The sequence below is a fragment of the Podarcis melisellensis genome, assembly GCF_964234715.1.
Source record: "Podarcis melisellensis genome assembly, chromosome: 9".
In the NCBI taxonomy this organism is placed as follows: domain Eukaryota; kingdom Metazoa; phylum Chordata; class Lepidosauria; order Squamata; family Lacertidae; genus Podarcis; species Podarcis melisellensis.
In genome coordinates this window covers 15,103,487-15,116,903 of record NC_138541.1, presented here as the reverse complement: position 1 = coordinate 15,116,903, position 13,417 = coordinate 15,103,487, and the positions used below count along the sequence as shown (strand labels likewise).

The 13,417-nt window shown below is 44.1% G+C and overlaps 1 protein-coding gene across 1 annotated transcript; it reads left to right on the top strand.

Annotated features, from left to right (window-relative positions):
* The first annotated feature begins 981 nt into the window (after positions 1-981).
* Positions 982-12,723, top strand: LOC309377765 (uncharacterized protein). The gene is made up of 11 exons (XM_081925497.1): positions 982-1,020; positions 1,905-1,978; positions 3,550-3,579; positions 4,493-4,618; positions 7,019-7,054; positions 8,479-8,514; positions 9,389-9,427; positions 9,596-9,622; positions 10,337-10,357; positions 11,161-11,192; positions 12,068-12,723. Exons 2-10 carry the CDS (start codon positions 1,919-1,921, stop codon positions 11,164-11,166), a joined length of 381 nt encoding a protein of 126 aa, XP_081781623.1. The 5' UTR covers positions 982-1,020; positions 1,905-1,918; the 3' UTR covers positions 11,167-11,192; positions 12,068-12,723.
* The last annotated feature ends 694 nt before the right edge of the window (positions 12,724-13,417 follow it).

Genomic DNA, 13,417 nt, shown 5'->3' with positions numbered 1-13,417 from the left:
CTGACTGACAAATATTTAGAAAGTAAGGTTTCAAAATAAGCAAGCAATGTAAGAACAGAGGATCTTGGATGGGGTGGGTCTTGACTATGAGATGGTAATAAGGTTTTCCCCCCCTTTAATAATAGGAGTTGGGTAAGCGTCAACTTCCCTAAGCTTTGTAAAGATATGAATAGGATTACCTGGGCATAATTTATTAATGAATAGCATTTGTTTAGTCCAGTGGCTAACATGTGGTCTTGAACAAAAAACACCTTGGGATCAGATCCTGTACCTGAGATGCAATAGTGGTCATAAGCAAAGGCCATCGCATATAGATCCAACCATATCAGCCCAGAGTGGGGCAGTCATCTTTATGGCACCATCAGTATCAGTGCAATCTTGTGAATGTAGAGTCAAAAGTAAAATCCACTGTTTTTAAATGTACTTAATCCCAGGTACATGGATTTTAGCTTAATAATTTGGAGCTCAATAAGATGCACACAGTCTCATTCTCTGTGTCCAAATCTGAGGAATGGATCTGAAGTTTTGGAAGCAGCCCAAAGTTGGAGGAGATTGCTTTGCTTCAAACAAGGTCCACAACTCTTTGAAACAGGTTGCCACTGTACAGGTTGTCCAGAGCAGATGCACACCCTAAGAATTTCTTCCATTGTGGTACTCAATGCAATGGAGATATTATTTCCCAGATGATATTGAGGTAGTGACTTTGGCCTCAGCAAGACTGCTGCATTAGTACATACTTCATCAGTTAGGGGCAGTTCCTCTAACAATCGCTTATCACAATAAAAAGATAGCCCAGGGATTTCTGCAGGCAAACCACAGACACAAAACCAAAACTCCTAATCTTATTGGGTATTAACAAATTATGACTCATGAAGACCAGTGATTTTTTTTCTTTGATGATTAAAGCCATGTTATTGGGACATGACTATACAGTAATATAAATACCAGCTACTCACATAGAGTTGTGAGATCAAGTTGACTTCTAGATTTTTCTTCAGCCAACCTTGAAGCAAACTAAAGGTAAGTCTTGGGGTGCTTCCATTTTGGGGCTTAGCATTGCAAACGGATTCCTGAGTTATCACATGTGGCTTGTTGACAACTTAATGTTTCAACTTAATGGATTTTCCTTGGTAATTGAAAATCTGAAAGGGGGAAGGAGAGATACAGGGTAGCATTTTGATGGCAGCAACACCGTGTGCTTACTACCAAAAAGAAAAACTCTTCATGCATTGGGAGCATCGATCCCACAATAATCACCCATCTGGATGCACCCAAGGATTTTATTGCAATTTAGAGAGCCTAAACTACTTGGATGTGTCATAAATGTACTCTACAGGTAAAGTTACATATATTCGTTGCATCTCATCAGGGCTGGCATCCAGATTAGACTCCAGCTATGAGCCAAAATGTATATCTAGTAGTCAAAAAGTAACCTGAACAGCTGCGTCCACTAGAAGTCATAACATTACTAAAATATATTGCTTTGGTAGAAATAAGTAATTAATTTCAATGGGATTTACATCCAAGTAAAATTTTATGCAGAAATTGTCCTTGAAGGACACATGGGGGGGGAGTGAGGTCACACACTGGCCATGCCCACAATATCACAGTTGTTGCCAGCTCTGTCATTCATTGGGTGGAAGTTCTGAAGGGGAAATGATGTACTTTCTGGAGGAACCTATTTGTGTTCAAGCCAAACCCAGCAGACATGAAGGACTGGGAGTGGAGCCAGTGGGTCGTGAGATGTTGGGGTGGCAGCAGCACATGTGGCTCCCCTCCCCTGTCTCCACGCAATCTTTGATAACCTCTGGATAAGTTTTGTAAAGAGTTCTGCTGACTACCCAATCGTTAGCAAGCTGGGGGGGAAACCCTGCATCAATCGTTCCCTACTTATGTTGCTTCAGGTTCTTCTGCCACAATGAAACTGCTGATTTATCTTTCCTGCATTCTGAGCATAGCAGCCGCTGTCCCAGTCCGTGTAAGTAGCACTGAACCTGTGGAATGGGGAAACCTGTCAGGCCAGCTACAGCTGGAATCTCTTCGTAATACAGTTGTTGCGCACTGTAACAACATGACAATAAGATAAAAATAAGTAAAGGTGGTGGGGAATGTCAAAGAGATAACCAGAGCCATTTGGACTGCTAAGCACATGACATATTTCCTACTCTGGGTATCAGTTCTGCATAGAAAGTTGCCACCACATGTGCATTTTGCCCAGTGCACATATAATGGGAAACCCTGTTTCACAGGCTCTTCCAATCCTGTGTATGTTATACGAACTGCAATTTCTCACACTTGAGTTCACCATTTCAGAGATATGTATGCCCCAAACTGGCATTCATGGAATAACCAACTCTATATACTGATTACTGTATTTTTCGCTCCATAAGACACAGTTCAGTTTTTTCCTCCTAAAAAGTAAGGAGAAATGTATGTCTTATGGAGCAAATGTGTGGTCAATCGCCGGCTCCCTTTCTGGCCCCGCCCCCTTGCCCAGGCCTCCATTGTTTAATGTTCTGCGGACGGAGGCTGTTTGTTTCTCCAGCGACATGTGACTGGCTGATTAGATTATCTCTCTGGAAACTGTAGAAACGGCTCCCTTTCCTTTCCTAAAGAAGCTGCAGAACTGTGAGTTGAACCCCATAAAAACAGGATTTTTTTTCCCTTTGCAAAGTAAGCTCAGCAACTTTGAGCTGATCCTCAAAAAAATGGGCCATTTTCCCCAAAAGAAGCTGCACAACTGTGAGCTGGTGCTCAAAAAACAGGGCTTTCCCCCTTTCCTATTCTAAAAACTAGGTGCGTCTTATGGAGCGAAAAATACGGTGTATATAAACAAGTCCTGGCTCATATGAAGTAGCTGCCTCAATCTGCCTAATGGAAGGGCTGGGTGCATCCCTGGGCTTCCCAAACAGCACTCTCCTCCTCCTTCCTTCCTTCCTTCCTTCCTTCCTTCCTTCCTTCCTTCCTTCCTTCCTTCCTTCCTTCCTTCCTTCCTTCCTTCCTGTTATGCCAGGCAGCTGGAAGGCCAGGCACCAGCCTCTAGCTGCTGAATCATCTTCTTCCTTTCCTTACACCAGCTGCCCCTCTCCTCCTTTGCTCAGGGAAATGTCTCTGGGCTCATGTTAGGGAAGGCTGAGGGGTCTAGACACCTGAAATTCATTTCTGAGCTAGGCCAGCGTTGCCCAAATGAAAACAAGTGAAAAAAGAACTGTTTGGAGAGGCAGAAGCCTCCATGGGCTGCAAGAGGGGTGTCTGGAAGCACCATGCTAGGGACTCTGGCTTTCTTCCAGCAAACTCTCATTGACCAATCCATGGGCAAGGACAAGTTGTGCCTCCAGCTGCATTGTGAGATGAGGGAAGAGAGAAGAATTCACATGGGAGGTGACAGGAACCTGAGGAAATGGGGAATATAGGAGATGTGGAACCTTTGCTTGGGTTCTAGAGGGATACTTTACAAACCTCCCAATGTCATCCTATGAGGATAAAGCATGAAATCTAACCTACAAAACATGAAATCTAACCCTGTTTTTATTTCATATGTTTTGACAGCGGTCAGCAAGTGGCAGTAATAGCAACGAGGTAAACCATCTTGTGTATTTCTTAACTGTCTTAATTGTAATATTTTATTGTTTGTTTTATTGTATATTTTAATTCAGGAGGCTAAGATGCCAATGGATTTGTTATTGTGCATTTTGATTGTGCATTGATTTTATAGTTGTATGCCACTTAGAAGCTTTTCTGGTATATAAGTGGCATATAAAATAAAAATTATAATTATATCAATAACCTTCTGTGTGCAAGAGTGCTAGTGCCATGGAAACAATATTAAAAGCACACATTCTGGAAGATGCTTTTGATTTCTGGCAGGGTTTTTTTAAGAGCAGCATGAATATGTTTGCTTGTTTGTTACCTTAATTTTGACTCCACTATTTTTAGGGCAGACCCTTCACAAGGCCGCTCCCCAAATTTAGTAAACTTCATATATCGAACAGTATGAGGGGTGTGGGTGGGTGGGTGGGTGGGTGTAAAAGCATAAAGCCATCAATCAAATATCAACCAGAGCAAATCAGTTTTCAAAATCTGCTTGATTTTGATAGGCTGATGATGATGACTGATCTCATGTTCACCAGGATGCAGGTAGCCTTTCGAGCAACCTGGTCCTTAACCGTTCAGGGCTTAAAATATCAAAACCAGCTCTTTAATATAGCCATGCTGAGACGGATAGGAGTTGTAGTCTGTAACATCCGGAGAGCAACAGGTTGAAGAAGGCCAATATACATCGAGCCTCAAAACACACACACAACCAATTAAATTGGAACAGAATGGGTGTCACATGATCCCATAAGCATTTTGACAGCTGCTTTCTTAAAGGTAGCCCTGCAGAGAGAGCATTACAGGAATCAAGTGAGGATGTCAGCAGAGTGTGTTCAAACCACTTCCACCACACTTGCGGTGTTGTCTGTCTCCACCTTCTGTTTCTCTGTTTCCACAGCGCCTTCCTATCATGGTTCCTCAAGTGCCTCCTCAGGTTCCTCCTCAGTTTCCTCCTCAGTTTCCTCCTCCACTTCCAGCACAACCATACCCACCTCAGATTCCAGCACAGCCATACCCACCACAGGTAATACCAGCATGGCATTAAGAGAAGGGAGCGTGCCTATGCTTGTCGCAGGTACTAAGTTCATTCCTTCAATGGCACAAACCCCATTCACCAAAATGAAGAGCTATGCTTCTGCATCCCTGGATGCCTTGCTCCCCAAACAGGAAGAGCCCACTGATGGCAAGCTGCAAGAGGGTGGCCTACATCGGCATCTAGAGGCCATTTTAAAGGGCGCCATATTGTCAGGCTGGAATTGGATATTACCTGGGAGCAACAAGAGATGGTGCACAAGGCTGCTCCTGACTGCTGCTTTGTTGTGGGCAGCAGTGCCAACTTTAGGGGTTGGAAGGGGATTCAGCCCCCTCAATATTTGTGGGCAGGGGGCTGAATCCTCCCCCCAAATATTGAGGTCATGTGTATGACTGAAGGAGCGTCTCCACCCCCCATCGTTCTACCCGGACACTGAGGTCCAGCACCGAGGGCCTTCTGGCGGTTCCCTCATTGCGAGAAGCCAAGTTACAGGGAACCAGGCAGAGGGCCTTCTCGGTAGTGGCACCCGCCCTGTGGAACGCCCTCCCACTGGATGTCAAAGAGAAAAACAACTACCAGACTTTTAGAAGACATCTGAAGGCAGCCCTGTTTAGGGAAGCTTTTAATGTTTGATTTATTACAGTATTTTAATATTTTTCTGGAAGCCGCCCACAGTGGCTGGGGAAGCTTAGCCAGATGGGCGGTGTATAAATAATAAATTATTATTATTATTATTATGACTTCACATGATGCTAAGCCACCTCAATGTGGGGCGCAAGTCGGCGCCCCTAATTGTGGGTGTATTCTGCAGCATGCTCTTGATACAATAACACTGCATTAATGCTGCCTTAATTCTGCTTTACAGTCATACCTCACGTTACAATCTTTTCGGATTGCGGACCGCTGAAACCCGGAAGTACCACAACGGGTAACTTCTGGGTTTCGGTGGTTGCGCATGTGCAGAAGCGCCAAATCGCAACCCAACCGTGTGCAGACGCCGGTTGTGAACGCTGCAGGTTGCGAACGTGCATCCCACACAGATCACGTTCGCAACCTGAGCATCCACTGTACTTTGTTCTTCAATGCTTCTCCAATACTACTGCGTTATTGCTGTCGGGGCAGGTGGGGTGGAGTGGAGTGGAGAGTTATAGCACAACAAAAGAAAGACAAAAATAAACCAGAGCATTTGTGCTGTAAAAGTTACAGAATCTGAGCAAGCTGTTGCAGGATATGCACTAATTGGAAATGGAGCAGTGTGACTGCCCTGGAACTTTTTGCAGGCGCAAACAGTATTGAGAGCAAGATCTCGTATGAGCAGCCCAGTAGCATGAGCGTAAGTCATTATGAATGCAGGATAAATAGGATGTCTGGAGGGGATCTTAGTAACTCTGTGTTTTCCTAGGCATTGTATTCAACTCATTTATACACTAAGCACATTTTCATTGTACCTTCAATTAAAAATAACAAGGTGATACAGTATACAATAAAATGCAATAAAATATGCTGCTGTAACATCCAAGAACTGACACATATATTTCTAGTATTAGGTTGGTTTGATGCAGTTCTGTTATGCGTAGAGCCCAAATTACTAGCCCTTCCTTAAGCTGATTCCTGGATGGCTGAACACTTTCTAAAACCCTATAGAATTCCTATACCACCAGATGGTACCATTGTTTCAAACAACTGTAGTTTTCAATAAGAACCTTGGTTTTCTCCCCCAAAATCTGGTTTGTACTGTACACAAGGGAAAAAATGACATTTCATGCAGTTGACCGTTTTGTTGAGAAGATGCCTTAGCAACTGGACAGAGACATATAATGAGGGGGATGTGAATAACAAGATAATTAAAGTCACATGTAGGTAGCCATGTTGGTCTGCCGTAGTCGAAACAAAATATAAAAAAAATCTTTCCAGTAGCACCTTAGGTAAGGGACCCCTGACCATTAGGTCCAGTCGTGACCGACTCTGGGGTTGCGGCGCTCATCTCGCTTTATTGGCTGAGGGAACCGGTGTACAGCTTCCGGGTCATGTGGCCAGCATGACTAAGCCGCTTCTGGCGAACCAGAGCAGCACAGGGAAACGCCATTTACCTTCCCACTGGAGCGGTACCTATTTATCTACTTGCACTTTGATGTGCTTTGAAACTGCTAGGTTGGCAGGAGCAGGGACCGAGAAACGGGAGCTCACCCCATCACGGGGATTCGAACCGCCGACCTTCTGATCGGCAAGTCCTAGGCTATGTGGTTTAACCCACAGAACTACCTCGCATCCCTATACCAATAACAAACTTAGTTGGTCTCTAAGGTGCTATGGAAGGAATTTTTTTTTATTAAGATAATTAAAGGCAAATACGTTAGCGTGATTTGTTTCATAGCTTTGTTTCTTTTACAGATGATCCCGATCTATGTGACCTATGATCCAGCTCAGGTAACTTCTTGATATCTATGCATGGGGGAATTCTAGCACAGAGTGGGAAAGCAAGGATTCAGACTGGGGGGATAAGGGCTAGGTGGGAAATCCTGTGATGAGTGTTTATATCTCGAAGATTAACCAGGTGAAGGTAGCCATCGGGTCTTGAACCCTTGGTGAGTTAGGGACTTTCCCTGCATCCAAAGACAGGCACAGGTAGACTGAGCAGATGAGACCGACACTGAGTCCATGAGGGCAGTTTCTGCCCATGTTGTAGAGCAGACTTCCTCAACCTGGGCCCTCCAGATGTTTTGAGACTACAATTCCCATCATCCCTGACCACTGGTCCTGCTAGCTAGGGATCATGGGAGTTGTAGGCCAATAACATCTGGAGGGCTGAGTTTGAGGAAGCCTGTGGTAGAGGGAAGTGAGGGGCAGATGGGGCTTGTCAACCTGGGAAGGGAGCCCACCTAGGAGAAGGAATACTCTGAGCATTGATCAGTGTGTGTTAGTAATTAACCTGCTTTGCCACAAGGAGGAAACCTAGACAGTGTAACCCATCAGATTTTTCTGTTTTGTTTTAATGTGTGTGTGTGTGTTATTTACTGTTGTGAGTCACTTTGAGTTGCTTTTGCTTTTTTAAAAAGTGACTAAAGACGCAGGTGGCGCTGTGGGTTAAACCACAGAGCCTAGGACTTGCCAATCAGAAGGTCGGCGGTTCAAATCCCCGCGACGGGGTGAGCTGCCGTTGCTCGGTCCCTGCTCCTGCCAACCTAGCAGTTCAAAAGCACTGCAAAAAGTGCAAGTAGATAATTAGGGACCGCTCCGGCGGGAAGGTAAACGGTGTTTCTGTGCGCTGCTCTGGTTCCTCAAAAGCGGCTTAGTCATGCTGGCCACATGACCCAGAATCCTGTACGCCGGCTCCCTCAGCCAATAAAGCAAGATGAGCGCTGCAACCCCAGAGTCTGCCACGACTGGACCTAATGGTCAGGGATACCTTTACCTTTAATAAATTTAAATATTGATATTGAATGAACGCAGGTGGCGCTGTGGGTTAAAGCCTCAGCGCCTAGGACTTGCTGATCGAAAGATCGGCGGTTCGAATCCCTGCGGCGGGGTGCGCTCCCGCTGCTCGGTCCCAGCGCCTGCCAACCTAGCAGTTCGAAAGCACCTCCGGGTGCAAGTAGATAAATAGGGACCGCTTACCAGCGGGAAGGTAAACGGCGTTTCCGTGTGCGGCTCTGGCTCGCCAGAGCAGCGATGTCACGCTGGCTACGTGACCCGGAAGTGTCTCCGGACAGCGCTGGCCCCTGGCCTCTAGAGTGAGATGGGCGCACAACCCCAGAGTCTGTCAAGACTGGCCTGTACGGGCAGGGGTGCCTTTACCTTTACCTTATTGAATGAAAACCAACTATCTCCCTTGTTTTCTTCTTTTCCCTTAGGGTTTGCCCTCTATTCTCAGCAATCTGCCAGGCGTGGTAAGTTCAAAATTCTGCTTGCTTTTCTATACCACCACCTATTTCAGACTTTCATAAGCAGCAGCTGTGGTTAACACTCAGACTGAGTAAGAAATGAGAGTGCAATATCATCCACAAGGTAGTTCCTTTGTTATCTCCTGCCATCTCTCCTATGGTTTCACCAGTCCTTCTTTTTTTTAAAAAAAAAAAAAAGTTCACATTTTTGAATGTCTATGCTGTTTTCCAGCCTGTTTTCCTCCTATCAGGACCAACTTGTATGACTCTCCTGGCTGGGGCTGATGGAAGTTTTAGTCTAGAACATCTGGAGGGTGTCAGTTTGTATGCATTTCCATACAAAAACTCATGCGCATTTGATGAAATGAACTGAAAAATAAATATACAATGCCAATTCTGGCTTAACCAATTTCAGAACAGACTTCTTTGTGGGGATTCAAAAGAGCACTAATCAAGTAACATTAGTTTTGATCACTGAATGAGTGCACTTGCAGCACAATACTCAAAACCTCTCTACTCAGAAGTAAGCCACATTGAGTTCAATGTTATACCTGTTTACCTGGAAGGAAAAGTCCCTATGAACTCAGTGGGAGTTACAGTACTTTCTGAGCAAACATAGATAAGATTGCATTGTGGAATGCCATTTACTTTCTCTGGGTTGCTCCCCAAATCTATGAAATTTAAGAGATGGGAAAGGAATAAAATCCACCAAGAGAGCAACACTTCTCGTCAAATTCTGCATCGGTGTTGTAAATACTTTAGCTAAAGTGAATGATCTCATAGTTTCCTCATTGCCACCACATTCTGGCAGCTCCCGGATATAGAAAACCACCATTTGAAACCAAGCTTTATATGATTGAATGAGGTCCCTTCTCTTTAGGTGAACCCTGGAGCTGGAGGTGTTGGTGGCCCATTTCTGGTAAGACAATTTACTGTTCATCATTATTACTAGATCGTAGCACAGTGGCGGGGGGGGGGGGCATATCTACACTGCACTGTGGAAATCGGCCCATAATGTTCACCAAATAACCGTATGACTGACCTCTGTTACAAGAATGCAGTGTACTGATTTTTTGCCTCTCTCTAGATCCCTTATCCTGCAATTCCTGGGGCGGTAAGTTCATTGATCTTCATTGCATCATACTTCCCTAGTCAGAGATCCAAGGGGAAACTCAGAGGTCTTTGAATGATTGCCTGATTATATGTGTGGGTTGAGGCCATTGCACTTAGTGAAAGGTATCTTGCAAAAGAAGCTGGGAGAGAAAGCCCTCGACGTTTGTGGGGGAGGTCATGGGCACATTTGGAATTTTGAAAAAGTGGCTTCCATGGAGTCGTTACCTGTCAGAGCCAAAAAACTCAAAAGTGGCTCGTGATGAATCAGAGTTTGTAAGAACAAAGGGTTAGGAAGAACTATAAGCACAGTTCAGTTTGGCACTAAAAACAAATTCCTGGGCTCAGAATTCTTTAACTCTTAAGTCAGGGGTTACCAGTCTCTTGGGGTCCGTGGACACATTTGAGATCTGGAGAAACTGTTGCAGACCACATGCAATGACCAGTCACACACTGAGACCTATTCCATTGGCTACAGTGGAATACTACTTTCAAGTGTAATTTCAGAAGTGGGAGGGGTACCTTCTGAGTACCAGGAAAGGTACCTGGATGTGAATCAATGTTTTTTGCAGATGGTTCTATTGGTGGATTTCAGTTTCTGGGTGCGGGAAGTGGGTAGCAAAGAAAGCAGATTCCTTTCTGCCTGATATCTGCCCACACGATACCAAGATTCATGTCAAACGCTTTTCAACAGTCTTACTGTCTTACACATTTTTAGGGCTTCCCACCTATTGTGGGGGTAAGTAGTTTCCTACTTCTATTGGTACTAAGAACAACCAGCTGGAGTCTGGGGGGGGCTGGTTTGTGCCCCCTCAAAATTGTGCACCCAAGGCCACGGCCTTCCCCCACTATGCCCCTGCCCTACCGAAAAGGTTCAGTTTCTATGTCCCTCATCCACAGTCATGCTTGTCCCATGCCTTTCCCAGATAAAACCAGTTCTTTAGCTCAAAATCGGAACAAAAACTCAACTTGCCATTTGCTCTGAGTACTAAAGAATGCCCCCCCCCTGGAGATAGCAATGGGATAAGAGGGAAAGCTGGGATGGCTCTGTCAGTAGAGCATGAGGCTCTTAATCTCAGGGCCATGGGTTCAAAAAAATTCTGCAATGCCGGGGGTTGTGAGAGATGACCCTTGTGGTCCCTTTGAACTCTTCAGTCCTATGATTCTATGCCCTATGGGGAGGAGGCCTAAAGAAACCACTACAGCATGTGCATGAACTCTCAAAGGCTTCCCCCAACATCTCCTCAAAAAGCATAACATAGTATTATGAACAAATCATGGTTTATGAATGAGCCTCGGGGCTGACTACTCCCCACTCTCTTCATGGCTTGTGTTAAGCCAGAGTTCCCCATGACATCTGAACTGATAAACTTTGACTGAATGATGGGACCACCCAGGGCCGTGGTGGTTGAAGCTTTAAAAGGTCATCCAAACTGGGACAGAGTTTTACTAGGGACCAGAATCAGACATTGGGAACAGGTGCTGTCTACATACTTTCTGTATAAGAACTTTTAACTAATGAAACATTACTTTCTTCAACAGAAATAGCATCCCAGCTGAGATACCCTCCTGCGGTATGTACCAAATGTTTTGTTGGCAAATTCCATTTCATATCATTTATAGCTTTGCTGCTTTATGAAATGCTTAACTGTCAGCAAGCCAAGGCACAAGGCTTATGTTTAATACTAGTATGCCCAAACCTGGACAGCATCCCGTCATGTGTGCCAACTTCCCTCACTTATTCAGGACACATTCCAGTGAATGTTTAAAAGTGCTTAAGGCTACAATCCTATTCCATATACCTGAGAGCAGGTTTCATTGCATCCCCAAGTAAAAACACATAAAATTGGGCTGGGTGCCCCATGGCTTTCGGTGAAACAGAAGCCAATGGGATTTTCGAGGACTTTGTTTTGGCTGAATTATACCCTTGGAGAGCAGATTTGTAGCGCAATGAGACAAGTGACCAGGGCCATCCCAAGACAGTTTGGATGTCCAAGGAAAACTACAAAATGGCATCCCCCTCCCCACCAGGGAAGAAGGGATGAGTTAAGATCTACATCAGGAACAGGAGGAGAATAATGATCTACATCTGCTGCCCCTGTGGGTCCTGCCGCCTGAGGCAGTTGCTTCACCTTGCCTCATGGGTGAGCCGGCCCTGCAAGCTTGTAAATCTCTGTCACACCTCAAATCAGACTATTGGTCTATCAAGTTCAATATTGTATACATTAACTAGAAATGGCTCTCTAGAATTTTCAGGCCGAGGTCTTTTTCCTAACCCTATCTGGGATCTTCTAGGTACAAAGTGTATGCTCTACTACAGAGTGAAGCAGAGTAGATTGATGGGATCTTGCAAAAAGAGAGAGAGAGATAGAGAGAGTTGTTGCCTATGCTTTTTAAACCCAGTTGTAAGAGATTCGTTCAGCTTCAAATCTGATTTTGTGTTCTAAAGGTGACAGCAAGAACATGAAGGATGTGTTCCATGCCTGCTTTCACTTCCCTGCTGCAGTCTTCAAGCCACATTTTATGCATCTTGAATGGCAGTTATTTGTTTTAAATGGCTATAAGTAATAGTAATTTCTTTTTTTGGCAACGATATACCATCTGTCATCTCTTGTGAAGAATTGTTTTCACCTAATGCAATATAAAAGCATTAGCTTCTAATCTAAGCAGTGTTCATATTTGATTGGGTAAATGTAAGCACTGACAGTTCCATTTTGAAATTGTCAAATTTTAAAAGAAAAGACCACAGTTTTAACTATGGGTTTAAAGTTCATTAACACCACTAAAGATGATAAATGTATGAATGCTGCATTGTGTAACACATAGATAGAAATGCATAAATTTGGGTTTGCTGCTCTGCCTCAGTAAGTGATTGAAATGTCTCGCTTAACAGATTTCAGTCAAATAGGTCACTTTCAGTTAATTGTGTTTTAATTCCATTGCAATCAATGGGAAAAAATAGTTATGACTAACTTAAGTCCCACGGGACTAAGATGTAACTAACAGTACCCAGCCCACAATATATTTTATGTTTCTTGCTGGAAAATGGGAGGGGCATTCCCTTTAAAAATTGCATGAATAAAGAATACAAATGAGCACATCAAATTTATGTTTATGGTCTGTTTGGAGCAGAATCAACACATCACAATTTTTCCCACCTCAGTATTTTGGGTTTTTCTCTTCCATTTAGATTCAGTAGCTTCTGACAAAGCCTAACCACAGTGCTGGCCTAGTTTGCACACAACAGTAAGCCGTGGTTTGCTTAATGAACCACAATTCACAATGTGTTCTTCCACAAGTGACTGAACAAACCATGGCTTGTTTTCTAGCTGCTCAGGACTTGGCAGCTTGATGAATGTCTGAGGCCAAAAAACAACAACCCCCAAAACCTCTATGGTTAAGGAATGGTGTTGCATTCTCACATAGTGCCAAGCCATGGTTAAAACAAATCAAGGTTCATAAGCTAAGGGCTTCATATTGTAAACAAACCATTGATAATGCAGGATTTATATATAACACTTAATACAAAAAAATGTTCAATAAACCTTAGCATAAAGTGAGAGCCAGATGGTTTTATTATATCAGCATTTCCCAACCTTTTGATATCTGGGTTAATTTTTCTTCTGGAATAAATGGAGGTCATCTCACATTCAAGAAGATTAAATACCAGCTCCCAGGATGATGAGCATGCGTTCTCCTTACAATGGCAGGATTTTGTTGGCATCTGTCTGTCTCAGGAGCCAACGGAGCAGTGTGCCTTTGGGGATGAGGTCAAGCTGTTGGATGGTTGCAGCACCTA

What these genes read in the sequence shown, in the direction of transcription:
- LOC309377765 (XM_081925497.1), top strand. Translation starts at nt 1,919, where the DNA reads ATGAAACTGCTGATTTATCTTTCCTGCATTCTGAGCATAGCAGCCGCT. An exon ending in GTGGCAGTAATAGCAACGAG is followed by an intron (nt 3,580 to 4,492) that starts GTAAACCATCTT and finishes CTGTTTCCACAG; the next exon opens with CGCCTTCCTATCATGGTTCC. An exon ending in TGACCTATGATCCAGCTCAG is followed by an intron (nt 7,055 to 8,478) that starts GTAACTTCTTGA and finishes CTTTTCCCTTAG; the next exon opens with GGTTTGCCCTCTATTCTCAG.